Raw genomic sequence first — 22,556 nt, 5'->3', positions numbered from 1 at the left:
GACTCCCAGCTGCGATATTAATCCGTAAATCCAAGATGGCTTCCGAGAATAGTGGCAACACCGTGTCAAATGAACAGCGCGATGTAAATAGTGCAGAAACGCGATTAAGCGAAGTGATAAGCGACAACATATCGAGCAGACCTGCAACACCTAGCTCGTCGTCGTTCAACGACCGCGAAAAAAGCCTCAATACAAGGAGAACGAGCAGGATAACGAGCAACGACAACCGCGCGTCTCACGAGCGCTCTGCCAACACAGTTGCAGCGTCCATCGAGACGCCTCCGAGACCCGCGGCGATATTCAACGCCGAGACGGACTTCGCCTCGCCCCCTCGATCACCGAGGTCTCTTGGGTCTCCAGGTCCCCCGGGAAGCGGGTGTCGTGACGACGGCGTCGTCGTCAAGGCGCTGGCAACCCCCCACGTTCCGCCTCAACAAACACCAGCCCTATCAGCCAGTGGTATCACGTTTCTGGAGTACTACGCTACTGCGGAGAGGCCTCTCACCCTTTCTGCGGACGCAAATGGTAACCTTCGTACAAACCTCTTCTCTTTATCTCCAAAGCCTTTTCAACTTAATGTCCAATCAGAACTGATCGGTACGCAATCACAAGCGGTTCGTTATTTCATTCACCCGTGGCGGAGTTACGCGTCATTTTTCTCTTCCCGTTACTTAGACTTGTGTTTCCACAGATACTAAGCCGCCATAGCAGTTTTATCGTTATTATCCCATGCCTCTGCGAGAAAGTATGCCAAGAATCAAAGTATTCGTCATGGTATTCTTTAACGGTAGTGCTTTTGCACACATGTGAATTTCACTTGTTCTACCTTGAGATGTCAGTCACCGATTTGTAACAAAACTCAAAAAGCTATCGATTCATCAGCAAATTTTCATACCAAGCAACAAATTTTGTTCACGGGTTCTTGACCCGTAGAAACCGTTCCTTGAAATGCTGAAATGATTTTTATAAACACCGAGGTCAAATACTTTGGCTATTTTTTCTTGACTTACAAACATTTTGTCTGAAACATTCGTCATTCCTTGTCGTTTTCCTAAATCTTTAATTATGGTGAGAAGTAACTTAGCTGTGCATGGTTATGAAATTCAACTGGTTGGAACTCATTAATTTTCGATGTTGATAGATATAAAAACTGTAATCAACTTATTCAATCATTAAATTCACAAACCAAAGCATTGATCCAACAGTCCTACACAAAAATATCCTTCCCTCAGCAAAAAACATATGAAACAATATCTGTCTGGGAAATCTAAATTCATTACGTTATTCCATATGCCATCTTTTCTCCCATTAATAGCATAATGAAGAAAATATTGGATACAAGGTTCTTGCATAAGGTAATCTGTCATTTAATCATGCTTTGTATTTTATAGACAAGGTAAACCGCCTTGCATGTCACGGCAAGAAATTCAGTAAATCTTTGAAGAGCTCTTCAAATCATTCTATGAATGTAAGCATGTCGACAGTTAGACGTTCAATTCCATATGAATTGTTTAAATAACTTATTGAGACATTCGCATGTAATTTTTATAGGCCGACACAACGTTTGTAGGCGAAGTAACGCCAGCGATACACTCGCAAAATTTCCCGGTAAAACTCGAAGGGTGTGGAAATGCTTCTAACAAAACGCCGCATCATGGAGAAAGTCCCCAGAGTAGCGGGGACATCTTCAGCAGCCCCAGGAGTCCTGATTATCCACTCAGGGTTCCAGCAAGGCCCAATAGCCCCGATACTACGATAACGACGACGGCAACAATGCCTAGCACAGAGTTAAAAAATGCAGAAGGGAACCCAAATCCGGTCACTAAGAGAGAAAACTCTAGCAATGATGCAGAGAGCCCAGGCACTCCGTTAATGGACGAACCATTTTGTTCAATGCCAAATAATGCTCCTTGCGACGCTTTGACACCTCAGGTGATAGGCAAGGAGAGTGAAAACGGACTTAAGGAATCGAAGTTTCTAGAAATTGCCGTTAAAAAAGAACCACCCGACCCAAACAAGGTCGAAGCCGAAGTAAACAAAAGTGAAATTGGCAGTTCCAATGACACTAAGATCGAGATTCATTCCACTACAGGACAGACCATAGCACCTTGTGTAGCGCCTCCAACGTCAACGACCAGTGACAACCTTAAATCGCAGCCTCACTCGTCGAGAGAAAAACGCGGACGAGAACACAGTGAGAGAAGGCATTGCTCTCGATGCTACAAACGAAGCAAAATCAAGAGAGCCAGTATTGGGGTGCAATGCCGCCGCGATCGTGGCACGCTGCCGCTTTGTCACAAATCCATTTCTCAGAGTCTGACGACCATGGATACAGAGAATATGAGGCTGAATCTGCAGACTAAGAACTACAAGACTTTAAACAAATTAGCTGAGAGCAGGGATCACCTTGATGGATTGAAGTACAAGAAGTTCATTCACATTGAAACTTACCCCAATGGAGGTGCAAACGTTGTCCACATGTACCAGGATGAACTCGACACCCTATCTAACGAACAAGTCGAAGAATTGGCTCAGGAATACTTCAAAGTTAGTAATGATTATCCTTCGTTGGCTATGATCAAGCATTCGTGATATTTTCAATTGAAACTTATATATTCATGCAGGTCGTGTTTGGCGAGGATGAAAACGGGAACGCTTACCATGTAATGGGAATAGTCCACAATGCAGCAGCTTATTTACCAGACCTTTTGGATCACATGGCTGACAATTACCCCTCATTGACCGTTAAAAATGGGGTTCTAGGCCGCAATAGTGACATAGAAACAACGACTATGTTACAGTACAAGGAGCAGGCAGTCAAGACATTCAGTAACGGCACTGTGCGGTATGGCCCGCTACATCAAATAAGCCTTGTTGGCACCGTCCATGAAGAAGTTGGCGGATACTTTCCAGACCTTCTTCAGAGGCTTGAGGAAAATCCATTTCTAAGAATGGTAAGTCGGACTCTTCGAGTGCTTGCATTCGTCTCGTGTAATCTAGCAAAAGAGTTGTAACTTACAATCATGAAAACTCGACGAAACTTCTGTTTTTCCGAGATTTTCCAACGGTAAAACCTCTTTGTAATTCAACAAAATTACTTTCAGACCATGCCTTGGGGTCCTTTGTCTGTGGTGAAAATGGAGACGCCACAGGAGTCGAACGATGGACCAATTCTGTGGATCAGGCCGGGAGAACAGCTTGTTCCTACAGCCGACATGAACAAGAGTCCATGCAAACGTCGCAGAACGGGCATAAACGAATTACGTAACCTTCAGTACCTGCCGCGGCTGAGCGAAGCCCGTGAGTACATGTTTGAGGATAGAACAAGAGCTCATGCCGACCACGTCGGTCATGGTTTAGATAGAATGACGACAGCGGCTGTCGGAATATTGAAGGCAGTCCATGGCGGTCAGTCTTACGAGTACAACAGGATAACTAAAGACGTTGTCGCTTTTTATGCCGGTGATTTTTCCGAGCTGGTTGAAAAGCTGCAACTCGATTTGCACGAACCTCCCATATCCCAATGCGTTCAATGGGTTGAAGATGCCAAGTTGAACCAATTGCGCAGGCAGGGGATTCGTTATGCTAGAATAAACCTTTACGATAACGACATTTACTTTTTACCACGTAACATAATTCATCAGTTCAGGACAGTGTCGGCGGTTTCAAGCGTTGCATGGCACGTGAGGTTAAAGCAGTATTACCCCGAGATATTGAGCAGCTTGAATATAAGGCACAGTCGCACTGTAACTGAGACTGCCCACCACTTCAAGGAAAAGAAGAATTCGGAGCGAGGTAGCGTCGTCGAGGAACAGAAAGAAAATACAGATAGTCAGCACGGTGAACACAGGGTGAGCACCGATTCACTGGAGGAAAAGAAAGCAAAAGAACGAGCCGCCGAGTATCAAGGAAATCTGAAGAAGTCTGAACAGCACAGCAAGCGCAAGGACGAAAATAAAACACGGGACCACAGAAGACACTCGTCGAGTAATCACAGGAAGGAGAGTGACGCGAGTAGCGTACTAGGATCCACCCCACAGCAGAACTGTAAGCATAAAAAACGAACGGTCGAACGGAAAAGGAGCCGGGAAAAAAAGGAAGAACGATGTAGCGGCGAGAACAAGAAGCATGACGACAAACACAAATCATCGAGTAATTCTAGTGAAAAGAAGAAGCACAGCAGTAGCCACAAATTGGAACAAAATCATCCTAAGCACGGAAAGTCATCCAGCAGCAACTATTCCTCGACCAAGGAGTCGCCCACATGCGTTTCTGAGAGTCCGCCGCAGCCGAAAGCTCCTAAAACGTGCGTAAAACGACCAGATCTGAGCTTGTACAATCCAGTGACGTCTGTTCTACAGGAAAAGGAAGCTTCGGAGAAGGTGGAACTGGAGGAGGACGTTCTTTCGACGAGGCAAACAATTGGTAAAAATTACGCGACCGAAGTGGTGGACAAGGCATTGGAGATTGCCATTTATAAATCGAAAACTGACGTAGAGGAGATGTGCCAGTCCCTTAGAGACGCAGTCGCAGAAGCATCCAAGGAAATGGTCGAGAGGATGAAGAAGGAAACCTTCGATCTTGCAGAAAAAAAATGGGCAACAGATGCCAGCAAGGTTGAGAAATACTGTCGCCTACTCGAAGCCGAAACTGTGTCCGCGTTTATGTCAAAACTCGAATGCGCGACGGAGAATGCTGTCAAGGCGCTTGTGGAAATGGCCGAGGACGAGGCGAAGGAAAGGAGGATAAATGAGAAACCAGAAGCTGTGCCTCCTCCACCCGCCGACATTACTAATGGGATTCAAACGACTCCGAGCATGCCGTCGTGCGCAGAGAGTGATAACAAACATGGAGAGGATAAGACTGCAAAGTCTCCTGAGCATCGGTCCTCACAACCAGAACCTGAACGGAAACACAAAGACGACAAGGAGAGGGAACAACGACATAAAGAGAGGAGGGAACGCGAGAAGAGAGACAAGGAGCACAAGAAACACCGACATCACCATAGCAGTCCACATCCCAGTAAAACTGAGGCGAAGGAGACCGAGCGGATCAAGGAGGCAGGGGAACAAACGTCATCTATCAAACAGACGACCGGCGATAATCAAGATAGCAAAGAAGGTCGTGATAGGAAGTTGGAAAAACGGAGAGACTCTCATCATGGACATAGGAAAGTGTCGTCTTCGTCGTCGTCGAGCAGCCGGAAGCACAGAGAAGATTCATCGGCTCCCCAAACACACTCTTCAAGTTCGAGCCACAAGAGAAAATCAAGTTCCGGATCCAGCGAGGCTAAGAGAGATGCTAAGAGACTATACGTTGAAGAAAACACTGCAATTTTGGCGCAGGCAGACCAATTAACGGAAAACAGTGCAGGAACGTGAGCTCAGTGTAATTAATGAAATTTATGAAAGTCGATAATTCAAGCGGGCTGCTTTTTTCGGCCCAACTCGTTTTAAAATAAATCAGTTCGCCGAGGAAAGAGTTTGCATCGGAAGTAATAAAACTGGGTTCAGATTTCTTATTTATTTATTTATTAGTTTGATTTTTAATTACGACGCGACGAGTATTGTAAATAATCAAACTTTGCCACGTCAGCCTAAGCTAAGCTTTTCAGAGGATCGATAGACATGCCTTGAAAAAGACTGCGTGACTTGTTTTACAATGCAGTATTGTCACAACAATCTGATGATGTTTTGTATTTTAGTTAACATCGGGCAAAAGTCAAGATCCACGATGCGCCATTTCTCACAGCTCCGTATAGTAAATAATATATCAAATGCCTTGCAATGTTTATTTGAATTCGTTCGTTCGGGAAATATGACAGTGTACTTGCACGTCTTGAATATTAACAGAACATATTTCAGAAAAGCAGTAATCTGATAGGGTCTCAGTTTTCTACGTAAAGTTTGGATAGACCATCAAGAGATTGATGTCAGCGCTGTGAATAATCCGTGTATTTTGAAAAATGTCTTTCTGAACCATAATTATTGAATCGCTATACTCATTGCACATAACGAATGACGCAAAAAAGAGACATGTCCAGGATGTCCAGGAAAAGTTAAAATGAGACAAAAAAAACAATACGAAGACATGTTGTGCACGAAAAAAGTCATTTGCTCTTAACTATTAATAAAAGTACACTGAATACCATTCGAGATCAGAATAATTCACTAGGTATTATGTGAGAATCTTGATCCAGTCAAAACGTGTATTTCGGCAGCGATTTTACTATGCTAAAAGTATGTTAGAGATGTGCACGAAGCCGGTGGTAGCCGAGCAATTTTCACTCGCAAAGACTTATTACTTTTATTACTATCCATCGGTTATTATTATTATTACTTTTTTTTTCCTAAATTAACGTAAACCTAGAGGAGTTTGGATACTGGAAGCGCGTTTTCTTATACCTTTCAGTCACGTTTCTCCGGTTTTTTTTTCTTGTTTTGTACATGTGATACGTTTTATAAACATACGAGAATTGTATTCGCTTTCGACACGATTGGAATCTTTATGTTTTTTTACGAAACTGTGAACGCATACACATATTTAATTGTCTCTTTGCTTCTAGTTGCGAACACATGTCGCGTTCAAGTTTCTGTATTTCAGTATCGAATACAAACAAGCTATTTTCGTTGATGAAGAGAATTATACCACTTTCGTCGAGTATATTTAATACGGATGTGACAAATTCGCATTCATTGAAAATCACTTTATAAATTGTCACGTGGGTTTTTCCCCTTTCTAAACTTATGTAATTTCTAAACTGTAATAATCATTACACACAGTAAGTAGATACTGTAAGCATTAGCTAATAGGTAAATTATATTTTTCATTACTTGAAGTTCTTTTACTATTCGTTTTAAATCATAATTAGTAATTATAAGTAAAGATACGATGTCGTTTATTTATCAACAAAGATCAATTTGAAAGAAGAAAGAAAAAAAAAATTTTAAAATATTAAACAAACGATATTTCATTTATTCAAACAGTTCCTTTAGCGAGAATTCATAATTCCGCCAAGTGTCGATCATTCATTTACTCTGCAATATCCTGCTAATCAAAGTTACGTACACTCTGTCGTCGCGTGCTATTTCTTGGTTTTGCTTCCTACCAAATACCCGTTGTCACAATGCGCATATAACGGTTTATCATGCATCCGGATTACGACGTTTGTTATATTTCTCTCTAATTGAAAAAACTTGCCATTTAGAATATAATTAATGATAATCTAGATTTTTTTAGCAAATTCCTTAAATATAACGAAAAGTTAGATTTTTAATGGTATTCGACAGAAAAATACTGATATGTTTTTAACATCCAGGGCAGCGCAAGAAATCTTTCCCCAAGCTGTTTTTGTTTTTGTACGATAAAACAGTCAAACCTATCACCACTCAAATATCTATCTATCTTTCCTTGACAGAGACTTGTAGAGAGCTTGTGTAGCTCACATTTCGATTATGTAAAACGAAACCATATGTGGAGGAAGTGATCGAGTTATGAGTCGTCGTGAATTGCGTCAAACCGTTAGTACGAAGTTTCGTACCGCGCCTTAGAGATTTTGCTAGTTTTACGTTATTGTCGTTCATATCGTACCTAAGACTACATCTATCATATTTCGGCACATTTACCCCCCCCGCCCCCCATTATAAAAATAATTACTTATAGTGTAGTATTTTTTGACTAAACATTATCACCGTACATTGTGTAAGTCATGACTTATTTCCGGACGAAATTTAACAAAAAGCAAATATATATATATTTACAGATATTGTAATATGTATAAAGTAGTGCCGTCAAAATTTTCGATACATGTTGACAAATTCAAGAAATCCGTACGAATGTTTAAAATCGTACAATTCGATCGGAATTGAATCAAGTTCTGTATATTTGTAAATAGTTGATCATATTTGAGTGAATATTGAAGTCACGTGGTGATGAATGCAAAGAAATACATTGAATTCAATTAATTATGGACTAACGCGTACGCAAATATTTGGTACAATAACGTTAGAAAATGCACCGCTGTGTAACCGTCACGAGTCCATTCATAAATATCAAAATATATTTAATTCATCATTGTATTATTACGAATAATAGTATACATATTATACATAGGTACATATAATATTATATGGTACATATAAATATTAGGCTGAATACGTGAGAAGATCACGTAAGGCATAATACTATTATATACACATACATTATAATAAATACTATAGTATGTAGTTTTACATATTATACCCACCACATGTGTAGAGTTGCATTCCAACAACTAGATTTTTAATGAAAAAACAAAAAACAGTACGCAAGTAATAAAATCCAAATACAAAATGTACCACTTTTATCACGCATGTATAGGAATAAGACTCCAGTTTTATGATTTAAAAGAATTCTGGTCACCTAACTGCATGTCTAAATACATATTGTGTGCAAGTTTTTTTTTTCAATCACATCAATCTTTGGCTTGCCCAAACATCTGTACGCATTTGATGATATTCAAATTGCTCGGTTGCATGCTCGTTCAAGTTTTCAAACGTAGCGCCATGCTGATTATAGATTTGCGTACTGCAGGTATGGTTTACGTATATGTAGAATTCAGTTAAAAAAAAATCCGTACTTAACGCAGAGTTTCTAAATTTTAACGAATTAAGCGACAGGAAAACTGGACAAACCGCACTCAATGCGCACCTGTAATAGTATCCTGAGTCGGATCCGCTAATAGGAAGTTGATGATGGCCGCTCAGAGCACTAAAACATTATTTGTCAGTTTTTACTTTTACGTATTGAATAAAGATGAAATAATGTTTTGAGAACTTGAAGCTGTTATCAGAACGCACCTCAAGTAATTGGATTATCCAGCTCATCACAGTAGCGCTATGTAATGATTTCCTACTTCATTGGCTCTGCTGTTAGTGAAAAATTTAAACGGGAAAACACTATTACAGTCGTTGCGGTTGGTGGCATTCAAATTTACGCCTGACAAGGCTTGCAGCGGCAATTTGCTCAACATCTGCTCGCGTTTGTAGTTTGACGCCACGCGCAACTTGCTTCCGACTGACGGTATTGGCTTCTTTATTTTCGAGTAGTGTGCATGATGTACCCACGGACTTATGTACCGCTAGTAAATGGTACTATGGTCAATTCGTACACTAAATTACATATCATATCGCCCAAAAGTTAAGTTTTTCACGGAAAAAAATCACTTTCAAATATTAGCCTCCAATTAATCATCAATGAATAAAATCAACACAAGAAAAGGAATTAGAACTCGTATGAAATATCAGATTTAGGTATCGCACTGACTTCGCTTGGAAGTTACAGAAGAACAGTCAACGCTGAAATAGAGATAATACCTATTTCAGTGGTAGGAGGTATTTAGTTTGACCTCAGATCCGCTGGGCAGCGCTGAATATCGTATACGAATAATTACGTCCACTTTATCCTAACCTTTTTGCCAGTTACCTCCGTTTTTCGTAAACAAAAATGGCCGCGCCGTAGTTTGAATTTGTTGTCAGTTTGGACTGTTTATCGTTATTATTTATTTCAATATTAACGTGCTGGTTGCTAAATTAATAACTGCCTCGTAATGCATTTATGGGATATTGTTGTTGCATACCAATAATATAATATTTTGAGCTGTAAGTAAAGGCAACATATTTTTTAATACATGTCTGAAACGGAAATTATAGTTAGGTTATCGGTTGAAACATGCGGACTGTGATAATTCGATTGAAACATTAAATATTTTTTTGTCATTTCTCAACTCCACATATAAAAACCGCATTGTTTTTAATAAAACAAAAAAAAAACACAAACTTGATTTAAGTTCTATGCACTTTAGTTTAGGTACATGCCATTGTTTCCGACAATTGTTACAGAAAACAATGGAACATCAAAGAAAGATTCAAAAATGGATAGACTTGATTCTGGCTGATAAATTAGAAAGTGTGGCAAGTGAAATAAAGGTACTTATGGAAATCACATGTTATACGATATGCAGAATTTGGATTAGAAAGTGGTAAAGATGGGAAAACTACTTCATTGTATCTAGCATGATTTTATATATTAAATATAGTACTTACCTAAAATGGTACTCGAAATTTAATCTATTAACCGACAGGAATGAGATAACTGTTCTCTATCTCATAACTATCTCATCTCTTTTTCTCATTCTTTTTTTAGAAGCTGTCAGAATGGGATCTCGATCCAAAATTGAACAAGATCATCTTCAAAGCTCTGCTATGTCTGTCACACTCAGCAGAACGTTTGCAACCTCTAGACATCCAAAATGGGAAAAGAATATTTACAATAGCAGATGAGTTATGCTATGCTCTGATAGAAGTACCGGATTTCATAAAGTATTTCTCTAGCCTGTATTACGTCGCTCGAAAATTAATCATCATGCAGTTGTATAATAAGGCTATGAATATTATAGTATGGTCTTTTGCTGGAAACATTGTTTACGGTTTGACCCCTCAGGAATTAGACGTTTACCCAAAAATTGCGAGTTTGTGGCGTGATGCTGCAGTCAAAGTGACCGGAACTACGCCACCCTGCAATCTCAACAAAGCTGACTACCAGCTGTTATTAGATTTAATAAATAACGAGTTGAGGGTACTGGAAGTTATAGTTAAGGAACGTACCATGTTTGTCTTGTGCAGAACGTTTCGCTACCTAAAAAATCTTGATATTCTACTCGGACAGTTTGAATACAACAGTAATCAGAACCATCGTAGTATTATAAGGAGCTTTTTAGCTAGGATTAATGTAGGTCTGACAGGCGAAGGAAAGTATGATGTTTACAAAGACGCTCTACGTTTCATAAATTCCGCTACCGCTCTTGCCATTACCTCACCGCAGATGGTAAACGCTCCCACAGTCTTAGCAGATAGCTGTTCAATCGTTGAGACCACTTTAAGCGCAGATCCAGAACTATCCTGTTGCATTTTACTCTATAGAAATATGGGAATGATACTGTTGAAGTCTATAAGTAACTCAAAAGAATTATCGCATTGGGAACTTTCAAAACTCAGGAAAGAAACTCTGAACAGTATTCAGACGTATCAAGACAGCAAGGGAGCCACATTAAATATGCAAATGATAGACTTCATTCTACAGCCTGTACTGGTGCACTGGGAGCGTTACATTGCCGCTAACAATCATGAATTTCTAAAGGCTGCAACGATGCAGGAAATTCTTGGGCTAATACAGCTCATGTTTACTGTTTTAAACTCGAGCTGGTCAGACGGTTGCGAGGTGTGTCGTGATAATAATTGTGCAATGCGGGCAAGTACGCATACAGTCACCGTGGTCAGCATGAAGTGCTTGGCTACCCTCTCCAAAATACCTGCCAATGATTTGCTCAGCAGTATATTTCCATTCGTGCAAGAACTGCTCGAAGAAACTGTCGCAGCAATATTTGACATGAAGCAGTTTAATTGCGCGCAATGGTATCCTCTCTGGAATAATTGTGCGATACATATCTACAACCTAAGCGTAAGCTGTCACAAAGTGTTGTACGAAGAGAGCGTGTACCTCTTCTCCCTTCTGTGCTCTGCTATTGTTAAATTTGACGGGCTCAAATCCTCAAACAGCTTGCTATCCATGAAGAATCCTCTATCCTATGTCCTCCACCGGCTCTGTAGCGTTCACTATAATCATGGAAGTTACAGAGAAGCATTGACACTGTGTGCATTGAACGGGCTACTGAGTTACCAGAATGCCGACAGCAAAGCATTTCGCATGTGGGCGAGCATAAAGCACACATGTGCAACATCATCGGACATCTTATCATTGACCATGCTCACTTGTCTGAGAGAAGACACTGACTCTTTTTCCTTGATTGGGATTAAAGTGAGGCTGGAAGATTATGATCTGAATGAACTTTGTATACAGGAGTTGAGGGGCTTGCTAGAGGGACGGTGCAATATGTCCCTCTCTATGCAAGCCACGCTCGATGAGTTGGAAATTCTCAATTCTGGGGGACTGGTGTACGCTCAAGGGGTTCAAATGCTGGGCTACCATATGCTCCAATATCAGTATGACCAGAATTTTACCAAGTACTTGAAGCGGGCGATCATAAAGTTGAAAGAGGACAAAACTGCCAGCAATTTACACCTTGTGACTGCTGCCAATCTTGACTTTTACACTTTTGTAGTTAATCTGCACGATATCATAGATCATACAAAAGCTGAGATGCAAACAACTAAGTTTGCACTGCGCGCCGCCAAATCAGCATCTCCTGAAGGAGAGCCCAACAAAAGTGACGCCGTTGTACCTGCGTACACTAAGATCAATATTGTAGAGGATTCTCAACTTTTCGTCAACTTAAACCAGGCCTTGAGCAATTGGAGCCTTTGCATTGAAAACAATGTGGTAATTTGACTGTTTCAAATGTTCTAACTTTCACAGAGTATAGGGTTTAAAAAAAAATACTCATACTAGTAGTAATATCAACAATGGCATCGACCGCTACTCTTTACAGAATAACCCCATTGAAGAATGGCATTTGCTCATGATGTTGCGCACCCTGGTGATTGTTGGGGAATTCTGTCGATTGCATCATTTTTCAATGTTGGAGGGTAAAGCGTGGAATCTGGCTTACAAACTTGCTTCTAACTTGAAAGATGCTAGTACTTGTCTTTATGGTAAACTTCTTCATCGTTTGTTAAATAACCAGTTATAAATGGCACAAACTCTTTTGCAAAGCAAAACATATCGTTTGTAAGATTATAGTTATTAATTGTGCAATACACAGTGGTGGGACGAAGTATTTCCCTATGGAATGTCAACAATGACTGGATTAAAACTGGGAATGAATTGATGACCGAATTACAAACCTCCTCTGAGCCTGAAAGTAACGACGCCATCGCATTCTTTTGTCTTGGTTTGTCAAAATTTTACTTTGAAATTGGCAAGGTATTATACCACTTCCAAACGTCCGTTTTTATTCGCTTTCAATCTGTTTATACTGATTTTTTCGTAATTCTATTTTCAGTACGAAGAAGGGGCCAAAATTTTAGACAGAACTGTGACACTCCCGAGTGTCCATCGTCTCAAAAATGTTCAGCTCTTTTTATTGAGCATGAAAACCGCCCTTCAGAATTATCCATTTTGCTCGAATGATACTAGGTGCCAAAAACAAATGACTTATCTTGTCAAATGCCTGTATTCCTTGTTGGTTCTAATGGAATATTCACCACAACCCAGGGGTGACTATTGCTCTTAATTTCACTTACAAGTTGAAGCTGAAATATCATTACCTTTATTTTTCTTTATCTTGCAGCGGGGGTTAAGAAAAAGCAGCTATACACTTCTGAGATTCTTCTTACGTGTACAGCGCATCTGTCGCTGTGTATGAACAGCCTGTTGTCATTCAAGGAGATTTCATCCCACCTTACTAATCGACTGAAGTTAGCTCAGTCCTCGGGGCTTACGCTGCGTGTTGCAGAGTGTCTTAAGAATTTATGCTATATCGACCTGTCACGCATGCAGTTGGATGACTGCCTTGTCAAACTGCAAGGCTTGGAGTACATTCTTGATATTGAACACATTAAGGAATCCCAGAACACAAAAAACCCTGAGACCCTGACGACGGGACTAAATAAACCAGGCTGCAGAGATTCTTGCGTCAATGATTCTTCCCCTGTCTTCAGGAAGACGGTTTTTAAGCAACCAAAATTTTTGGAGCATATTAACTGCCTCTGTTACAAATGCAGCAGCGTTTGTTACCAGCACCTTGTACTCGCCAGTACGCACATCAGGGCACAACTTTACTTTTTGCAGGGATACCTTAACGAAGCCATGTCTCACTTCGGTGGGGCTTTTGTACTGCAAAGAAAGATGCTGCAGTTCAAACATTGTGACAAATTTGCTTGGCAAAATGTACCAGAGAGTGACAGCGTGAAACAGCACCCTTGGAAGTGCTATTACAACGCAGTCGAGCATGTTCTATTTCTTATCAACTTCAGTCGGTTCATAAGAGAATTGGAATTCGATGATAGGCAGGATGGAATGAGCGTCGCTTTGCAAGCTGTTGATATTTGCGAAAGATTTCATCTCCAAAGTCATCCCGTTTACGTATCTGCCAAAGAAATGGTGTTCGAATACCAGTTCTGCAACATGTTCCAAGATTCTGCTGACTTTGACAGTGAGTATATTAAATTGTTTGTATTGAGTTCTGATTTCATGTGAGTTTCATCTTTCTATTCATCCAATTTTTCCTTTCCGTTTATAGAGTTCACAGTACCTGACCCAAGCAGCATCAATGTAAATAAATACATCTGCACAAGCAGCAATATCGAATCCTCAAAAATCACCACGCCAGCCATGAAGTCACGTGTTAAAAAGCCGAGAACAATACGTCGCAACAAAACTCCACCTTTGCTGAAGTTAACCAAAGTAAGCATCGACCTCGACGAATACGAGGATGTGTCTCAATCACCCAAGTCGTCCAGACAGGGACCAAAAGCATCTCGCGATCACGCGTTCCCCAAGTCTGTGAGGAGGAAAAATTTGGAAAAATATTTAGACACCGCATCTGATATCGGCAATCCAAAAACGAACGAAGGATCCATTCCAGGATATACGGAGGAAAGCATGAATGAGAAAAGGAGTTCATGGATAAATAGCATCGCAACTTTGCTATCCGCACCCTTTTCCGAGCGAGTAGCGCAAATTCTTGTCCAACCAAAATTGAGCGAAGTAGAGATGATTGAGCGGTTAGTTGAACTTGTTAAAAAGCAAAGAAAGAATGATGACTTAAATACTGGATCCTTAAATTTTGGGCACCAATCCGGCGATAAAAATTATCACAAAAATTCTTACTTGTCAATTAAAGATGAGAAAACGTTTTCCCGTATAATCAACCTGACTGCTTTCCTATTCCCAAGCATTTCCAAGCAACTAACTGAAATTCTTGATGAAACTGGGCTGCATGGCTCAGACAAAAACGAACGGATAATCGAACTAGTAAAACAGCAGATAGCTGTTGCAGAATTAAGGAGTGAATCTTTAGATATTAAGTACCTGTGTAATGGTGAGAATTCTCAACAAAATTGTCACTTATCAAGCACAAAACCGGATCATATGGAGAAACTGGTGAGTTCCTTGACAGAAACACACATTGGAATCGAAAAAATGTCAAAACGCATTGTTACCAATGCGCCACGTTTAGATTCCACTGACGAAGGATCATGGATGCCTGGTTCCTGCCTGGAAAAGGAGAAGAACAACGAATCACTGGTGACAAATCTGTACGAGGATACACTGTCTGTTGTTAAAAACTCGAGAGTAAAATTTCAGTTTGCAGATGAATCCGAAACAGACACAGATCAGATCAATGGTAAAATGGACATGAGGCCTGCGATGCCTGAGCGTATTGGGCACAAAGAAAGATTGAGGTCTTCTGCTAGAGTTACGAGGTCACGGTCTCATAGCAGTGATATTAAACAGAAAAGACATTTAGATGACCCGGATGTCGTCTTATCAATGAATGAAGTGTACGAATCAAAAACGGAAACATGCGACCTGGATGAGAGAAAGACGAAATTCAAAAGCTCAGCTATAACAAGAAGCAAGAGTCAGCAGGATAAATCAGATTGTGTTACACCATTTGAGATAGAAAAAACGAACGATTCACGGTTTGACATCGAAAATTCCATATTGTTGGGAGAGGAGAGCTTGCAGTCAAATAATTCTGACCTAATTCAGACTTCAGACCTCGAGGAACAGGCGATGATTGAAAAGCGGAGTAAAAGTAATGTGCAAACATGTAGAATAAGAACTTCGGCCAGAATTTTGAGATCCAAGTCTCAATTGAACGGAACCACATCATCGAATGTGAAAATTTCGAATACTACAGGCAGTCTTTCAACATCAAGTGCTAGTGCATCGACTGAAATGACTAAAAGTGAAACTTGTATGCAAAGAAGCAAAACCCTGGCGACGTCTAGAATAAAAAAGTTCAAATGATTTCTCGATACTGGTAGGTCAGTGTCTAATCAAGCTAAAAGACGATTTTCCTATTGGTAGAGAATACACCCCAATATTAAAAGTGAATGACATCCTATCTGTATTGAAGTTGGCATACTAATTTGATCCCTTGATCGCTGATCAGTTTGATCGTGATTGCTCATAGATTTTTTATTATGTTCAATTTCAGAAAGTGAAGCTAACAAGCCCAATCAGTTTAATCATATATGTTATGAAAGCCAAACAATACACTTATCAATTCAATTTTGTGTGTTAAAACAGTAGATGTTTAAGTTATAACTGCATCAAAGTTTTCCTGTTCTCTACTAAACGGTCAATGAAATCTAAAAATAGCTTTTACTTTTAATTGAATGTCACCTTGATCATTCGCATGCTCACATATCAATAGTGAGCTCCGAATCGATGTATATCACCAATATTTGTAAAGCATTGATCAATAATAATAATAATGATAACTCTGTATAAGATGTCTTTTCATCACAGGTTGAAAAAAAAAATTGTAAGTACAAGTACCGTATGGGATTTGTGTGAAAATATTTATTAAAATATAAGATATATGTACATCTGGTGGTAAATTGGGAGCTGGGTAAAATGAGGGTATAAGCTCCTCTGAGTTTGCGACTCTCTTCGTGAGTTACAAGTTACGCATTCTTATAATATAATAATAATAATTTCAGATAAATAGTAACTAATTTTGTTCCAATTAAATACTTAATAAACTCGAGTCATAACATTGTTATCATAATAGCTGTAAATTTACTTTAGCATTCCTGAACATTTTTTTTTCTCTCTGTTACAACTAAATATCACACAAAATTTTATTGCCTTGTAGAACAAAGCAATACATCGTAATAGTTCATACAATAGTAATAAATAATTCGTTTTTTCACACTGTCTGCTGAGAAGTAAATTGGTCCTTGCTTCTTTTAGACTAGTATCTACGTTATTTGAGATGAGATGTGTGATCAAACAAGTAACTTGTTGAATAACTTTAGTTTGGATAAACAAAAAAAAAAAAAGAAGGAAATCTAAATGTATTAATCAACATTTGAATAGAAATTACGTATCGGACCCTTCATAGTTAGTTTCAAAATCGATATGCCAAAAAGCTGCAACACTTTTGGGTAAAAAGAAACAGACTGAACAATATTTAAATATACAATGATACGGCTCATCATTTTGACCTTACATACTCGACAATTTTCACTGACTTAAAGCATATTCTATCACCGAAGGCATCACGTATATAATTACTTTTGAACTTGATCGAGAACATTACACATTACTCCTATAAATGAAAAATTAACAACATAACGATCCATAGGAATTTTCAACAAAATCCCACTGCAGCTTTTTTACTTTATTATAGTAATCGATCCTTTCGTGATCTCATAAGTTTGAGGCAAGATATTAGTAACAACTGCATGTTACTTGATTAATAAAATCATCTCTACAGGCCTTCAGACAGGGTTTCACTGTCAAGACTTCCACTGTGTACATACAACTTAGCTCGTTTGTAGAGTAGCAACAGGTACATACAAGTCGTCATACTTTCATTGTACAAATTCATGTTAGATTATATTAAAATTAAACGTTAATCATACATTTTTTACTGAAGTCGTTAATTTTTTCCATTAACTTTCTATTACCAAAGATATCAATTCTCGCAATATTTAATACAAAAAATAATAGTGGATAAGAAGCAACTGAGCTACCTGATAGATAAATGTCAAATGGTTTATTCTGTTATACCATTTGTAAATAATTTCCTCTTTGGGAAATGATCGTCGCGTTATTTGATCAGTTTTATTTTTGGTCCATTGAATATTTAAAACACAGCATGCATACTCAGCTATTCATAAAGTAATTTAACTTTCATCACACGTAATGTTTCCACATTCCAACGGTTTGTTTCTTAGTTTTATTTAACCAGAGATGGTAACTTTTGAGCACACTTCAGATCTAACCGCTATCAACAATGAACACGAGATCTTACAAAATATGAAACACAAATCAGGAATGTGTGGCTAAGGGTGGATTGGGAAAGTTTAGCTCACAAATTCAAAAACACATTAACGAGGCTGAAGTTAGCAGCCAGCATTAGCAACCAACGTTCTAATGTTCATTCGAATAAGGTAGTCAAGTCCGGAAATCAAAATTTTGTGAAATACTTTGAACCCCCAATACTGTAGTGCATTTTTCTATTTCTAAAATGTTTAACATCATTGGCTGCTAACTTTGGCTGCTAGCTTCAGCTTCATCAAATTCAATAACACATTATCAACCTTTGCAAAGATATTAACAATCTGGAAGCACTCCTGAACCATACGGTGGAAAACGATTCCTCAACAAATGTAGCCAATTAATGCTGCGTGGAAATGGAAAAATATAAATTTTTTCAAATTAACCTTGTAGCGTCTTTTGGAGCAACATCTTATACCTGGAATAAGTGATTGATCAATAATTGACTATCTTTGAATATAATGAGGTTTCAGTCGGGTTTTGGGATGTAACATTTTACCTTGAAGACATTATTGCCCAAAACCAATGTATAACTTGTTAGAAGAAGTTATAATAGTGGAGACATAAACTCGTTTGCAGATTTAAAGAATATGAAAGGGGCTTCCAAATTGGCAATCACAGTCTAAAGATGCGTGTACTGTTTGTTGGCAGGTAATACAAGGGTTCTCGTTTCGTTGTTCAGCTCCAAAACTCTGGCAGCTTCCTGTTGGGTTTTGGCAAGTTCCATGAGTGCAAGTGCACCAAGCCACTTCTGGTTATCTTCAGGTATCAGATTGTCCTGCTGATGCATCTCCTGCTTAATCACTACAACTTTTGCACCTGTTCTTTCATTGACATTGTCCTGATTCAATGCAGTCTTGTTGTTTGGGGCAGCTTCCTTGACACCAGGGTTGGCGCAGCTTCTAGCCAGCATCAGGACCGTAGGTCTCCTCTCGTTTTCCCTGGTGCAGGACAGCGCAGACGCAGCAGAGCGTTGATTAGGATTATTCTTGACTGGCGTGAAATTCGACTGAGGAAGTTGCTCCTCGAATAATGAGTTTGTCAAGGCCCAATGTGAACTCGCAGCTATCGGAGAGACATTAAATGCTTTGGTATTGTTGTTGGGCAGAATCTCGCGCGCCAGTGAATCCCAGCAGTGCTGATTGACGGAGGTAGAATTGTCACCGAAGCCGATCTCGGCCGAGCAATTTTCCACAGTAACTTCGTTGTCAATGGGAGGCACTTTGATGGATAAATCCCAGGATATATCTGAGTTAGGATTAGACCCCAGAGATACAGAGTCCAATATCTCCGTCTCAGACTTGTAGCACGTGTCGTTGAATGTGCTCAGACTTGAATCTGAAGTCTGCTCTGTGATGCAAGAACCTTCGTTCCATGAGGTGCCGAACTGGCCCTGGGCAATCTCAATGTCCAGTTGAGCAGAGTCAGAGTTTTGCGGACCATTTGATGGCGGATCCCATCTTAGCGGCTTTGCGAGCTGTTGTTCAAGGCAGGCTTCTCTTAGCCAGCGTTTCTTTGGCTGGAGTCTGTCCAGTGATCTGCGAACCGGAGTTATGGGGAGTTTGCTCGTCTGAGTCGATTCTTCGTCTTCGGATATCTGAAGCATGGCACAGGCTTCCACCGGATCCTCATCCTGGCTTTCCTCTTGGCTGTCTTGGCTTTCCCCACAGTAGAGCCTTTGACTGGACTGAATTTTTCGCTCCACATTTTCTTGTTCACCAGTAGCGTCCATCATCAGGCCTTTTCTGGATTTTGTCCTCTTATGATTGTCCATACTGCACTTCCACGCCTTTTTCTTACGCTCACTCTTTCCAGTTGGCGTTCTATCCTCCCTTTCCCTTGACATTTTGTATCGCTCTAACCATCGTGTGACGTCGTGAGGCAGATCTGTATTTCCGGTTACCGGCTTGAGCACAAAGTCATCGGATCTCGTCAACGTCGCATAGGGATGATCCGGACAATGCCGATTCGCATGAGTAAACCTCATTTCGCATCCAGATTCCGTACACAGAAATGGTTTCTCTCCTGTGTGAAGACGCTGGTGTGTTTTCAACTGCCCGGATTGCGTGAAGGCTTTTGTGCAACCCGGATAATCACAAGGATAAGGTCGTTCTCCTTAAACATATTAAAAGGAAACAAATAAAATATTTGCTAGTTTTAGTGGACTCGGGATATATAGTCAGCTACGCTACATCTATTTGAAATTTTGATGTTAGAGAAGATAATCGAGTATGAGAAATTGATCTTCACTATATTCACTTGTTTGTGTGTTGAAGGCAGACGAAACAGAATTGTCAAAGGACTTTAATCTCAATTCTCTGAATTTTTCAAGGAATGTATTAGGCAACTTTTATCATCCCATGTGAAAACCTCTGCTGACAAAAGTTACATGATAGAATCCCAGGCTTTCTCTGTCAATGATACCAATTTTCCATATTATTCGATAAATACTAATATATTCATTGTAATGTTTCAATATTATTAAACTTGATATCATGAGTATCGGGATGTGCGTTGAGAATCGGTCAAATTTGGTATCAAATTATTTTTCGAAACTCTATACACACACTCAGTCTACACCCATCTTGTCGACGTTTATATCAATTTCCCTATATTTGTCCGTATGCTCACAATTTATGGCCATATTGACAACAGGTGGTGAAGCAAAGGTGACCTACAATCACTTGAAAATAGTGATAGAGATGAAATCTCTCTTTCCCGTTTAAATTTCGAAACCTGTTGTTTTTTCCATTCTAACCGACTTGTTTCCACCTGTTAATAGACACAGTTGACAACGGTCAGTCATTACTGAACGACAGATTTCCGGTGCAAAACGTGACTTAACAGTTGCTCCCTAAACATTTTTCTACGACTTTCATCTCTCTCCATCCACCTTTGTTCTGTAAATGCATATGTCTTTGCTACATTGTATCAGGACAAAGAAGTAGAAGAAAAAAGGACGGACATCTTGAGAGCGTTCGATCTTTCAAGCTCTGTGAAGGAGGAGCCAGAAAGTGAGAGTATATCACACCAAGAGAGAGAAAGAGAAAGGATGAGGGGGAGGGCGAGAGGGTGCGAGAAAAAATACGAATGGCCGAGCGCTAAAGGGCAAGGGGATAAAGATAAATCAAAGAGAGAAAGAAGGAGAAACAAAACGCAATTGCGACTTAAGAAAAGTCTGAATCATGTACTTCGGCAAGTGGCGAAAAGCGGGAGGGAAAGAAGGAAGGTTCGTTGCGCTGAGCCAGCTCCTTCGCATGTTACGTTTACGTTACGCGTACGCCGGTAGGATTTAATTCGTTTCGGTGTACGCGTGACGCCAACGGCAAACCGAACGACGGTTGGTCCGCAGGGAGAAGGGAAGGCAGGCAGGCAACCACGGTCACCCCCCTCCCAAAGCGTCCCTGACCGATCCACTCGCCATGCACACGTGAAGTCCGACGAGGGAACGCGTATACGTGAAGTTAGGTATAGTATATTTAAGCACACAGCGTACTCTGCCGGTGGCGTCTCTCCGCCCGGTGTATTATTATACCTGTGTGAGTGCGCAGGTGCGCCTGGAGACTCTTCTCCCTCGGGAAGACCCTGTTGCAGAAGGTGCACTTGATGCTGCTCGGTGACGTGCTGCCTTGCATCATCAGGTTCGTTAGGGCATCGGCTCTCGGCCGCCCTCGGCGATGACTCTCCGATGATGAGGAACGAGTACCGGCGCCTGCACTGTCGGCGTTCCCGTTCTCGTTTACGCCGGTTCCGGCGCTGCCTCGCACGGCTGCGACGCCGCGATCCCGGTATTCCGGGGACGAGCACGAGCTTCCGGGGCTGAGGTTCACGTTCCTCGCCTCCTCGCCCCAGTTCCAGGGGTAGAGCATCGTGTCGCACATCGGCGGGCTGCAAGGAAGCCCGTCCTGAAGGCCCAGGGCCCGCGACTCTCGCTTTGGCGTATGCAATTCCATCGGGGCCCGCTGTTCGCGACACCCCACAAGCTTCAATTCACACTCAACACAGTCCTCAGCACCCCAAATACCGGTCTTTTAATTCAGCATTAACTAACGGCAATGATGCCACACGCGCTCACAACGTCCGCACCGTCTCGTCTACCGCGTGCAACTGATGTTAACCGCCAAAAATATTTATAAATTTTCGCGCGCGCCACCCAGCGACGATCCCATTGGACGAGGGTGGTTGTGGGCGGGGTCTAGCGTCGCCGACTCTAACAGAGACCGTCGTATTATTTTACATTTAACGATATTTAAACAAAACCTTGCCACGAGTTATCGTTTATTCGGTTTATCAGAAATTGGGGAGTGAGAGCGGTGCCTTTTACGGTTAGAAAATTGAAATTTGATAGAGTTATTTTCAGTTTCATCGCCTGACGGAGCACCGCTTATGGAAATCGTGCCGGCTGGTGGCGCCGCGTCCGTTCCGAAATAACTCAATTTATTATACAAACCATGAATTATTTATAAAAATAAAATATTGGTAAATTAATTTTGTTATTTTTCCCATCCCTTGGGATGAAGAAAAATTTTACTTTGCCAAGT

General features: G+C 40.5%; 3 protein-coding genes across 5 annotated transcripts; 2 read left to right on the top strand and 1 right to left on the bottom strand.

The window, feature by feature from the left end:
* The first annotated feature begins 5 nt into the window (after positions 1-5).
* On the top strand, positions 6-5,525 carry LOC107217297. Its single transcript, XM_015654784.2, has 5 exons — positions 6-525; positions 1,392-1,468; positions 1,552-2,547; positions 2,625-2,954; positions 3,105-5,525. Exons 1-5 carry the CDS (start codon positions 36-38, stop codon positions 5,379-5,381), a joined length of 4,170 nt encoding a protein of 1,389 aa, XP_015510270.2. The 5' UTR covers positions 6-35; the 3' UTR covers positions 5,382-5,525.
* A 3,941-nt stretch (positions 5,526-9,466) lies between these two features.
* On the top strand, positions 9,467-17,600 carry LOC107217301. Of its 2 annotated transcripts, XM_015654787.2 has the most exons (8): positions 9,467-9,638; positions 9,879-9,965; positions 10,183-12,375; positions 12,485-12,647; positions 12,758-12,918; positions 12,998-13,211; positions 13,286-14,149; positions 14,237-17,600. In XM_015654787.2, the coding sequence occupies exons 2-8, from the start codon at positions 9,885-9,887 to the stop codon at positions 15,970-15,972; spliced, it is 5,412 nt and encodes a 1,803-aa protein (XP_015510273.2). In that variant the 5' UTR covers positions 9,467-9,638; positions 9,879-9,884; the 3' UTR covers positions 15,973-17,600. The 2 variants fall into 2 exon arrangements, with proteins under 2 accessions (XP_015510273.2, XP_046596209.1); XM_046740253.1 differs by lacking the exon at positions 9,467-9,638 and having other exon boundaries at positions 9,959-10,018.
* LOC107217320 (zinc finger protein GLI1) lies at positions 16,516-22,103 on the bottom strand. Of its 2 annotated transcripts, none has more exons than XM_015654817.2 (2): positions 21,551-22,103; positions 16,516-20,130 (listed from the first exon to the last, which is right to left on the bottom strand). In XM_015654817.2, exons 1-2 carry the CDS (start codon positions 21,966-21,968, stop codon positions 18,638-18,640), a joined length of 1,911 nt encoding a protein of 636 aa, XP_015510303.1. In that variant the 5' UTR covers positions 21,969-22,103; the 3' UTR covers positions 16,516-18,637. The 2 variants fall into 2 exon arrangements, with proteins under 2 accessions (XP_015510303.1, XP_046596210.1); XM_046740254.1 differs by lacking the exon at positions 21,551-22,103 and adding an exon at positions 20,752-20,987.
* Between the last annotated feature and the right edge of the window lie 453 nt (positions 22,104-22,556).

Source organism: Neodiprion lecontei, chromosome 5, assembly GCF_021901455.1.
Source record: "Neodiprion lecontei isolate iyNeoLeco1 chromosome 5, iyNeoLeco1.1, whole genome shotgun sequence".
Classification (NCBI taxonomy): domain Eukaryota; kingdom Metazoa; phylum Arthropoda; class Insecta; order Hymenoptera; family Diprionidae; genus Neodiprion; species Neodiprion lecontei.
The sequence above is the reverse complement of the archived record's forward strand: the minus strand, read 5'-3'. Positions and strand labels throughout refer to the sequence as shown.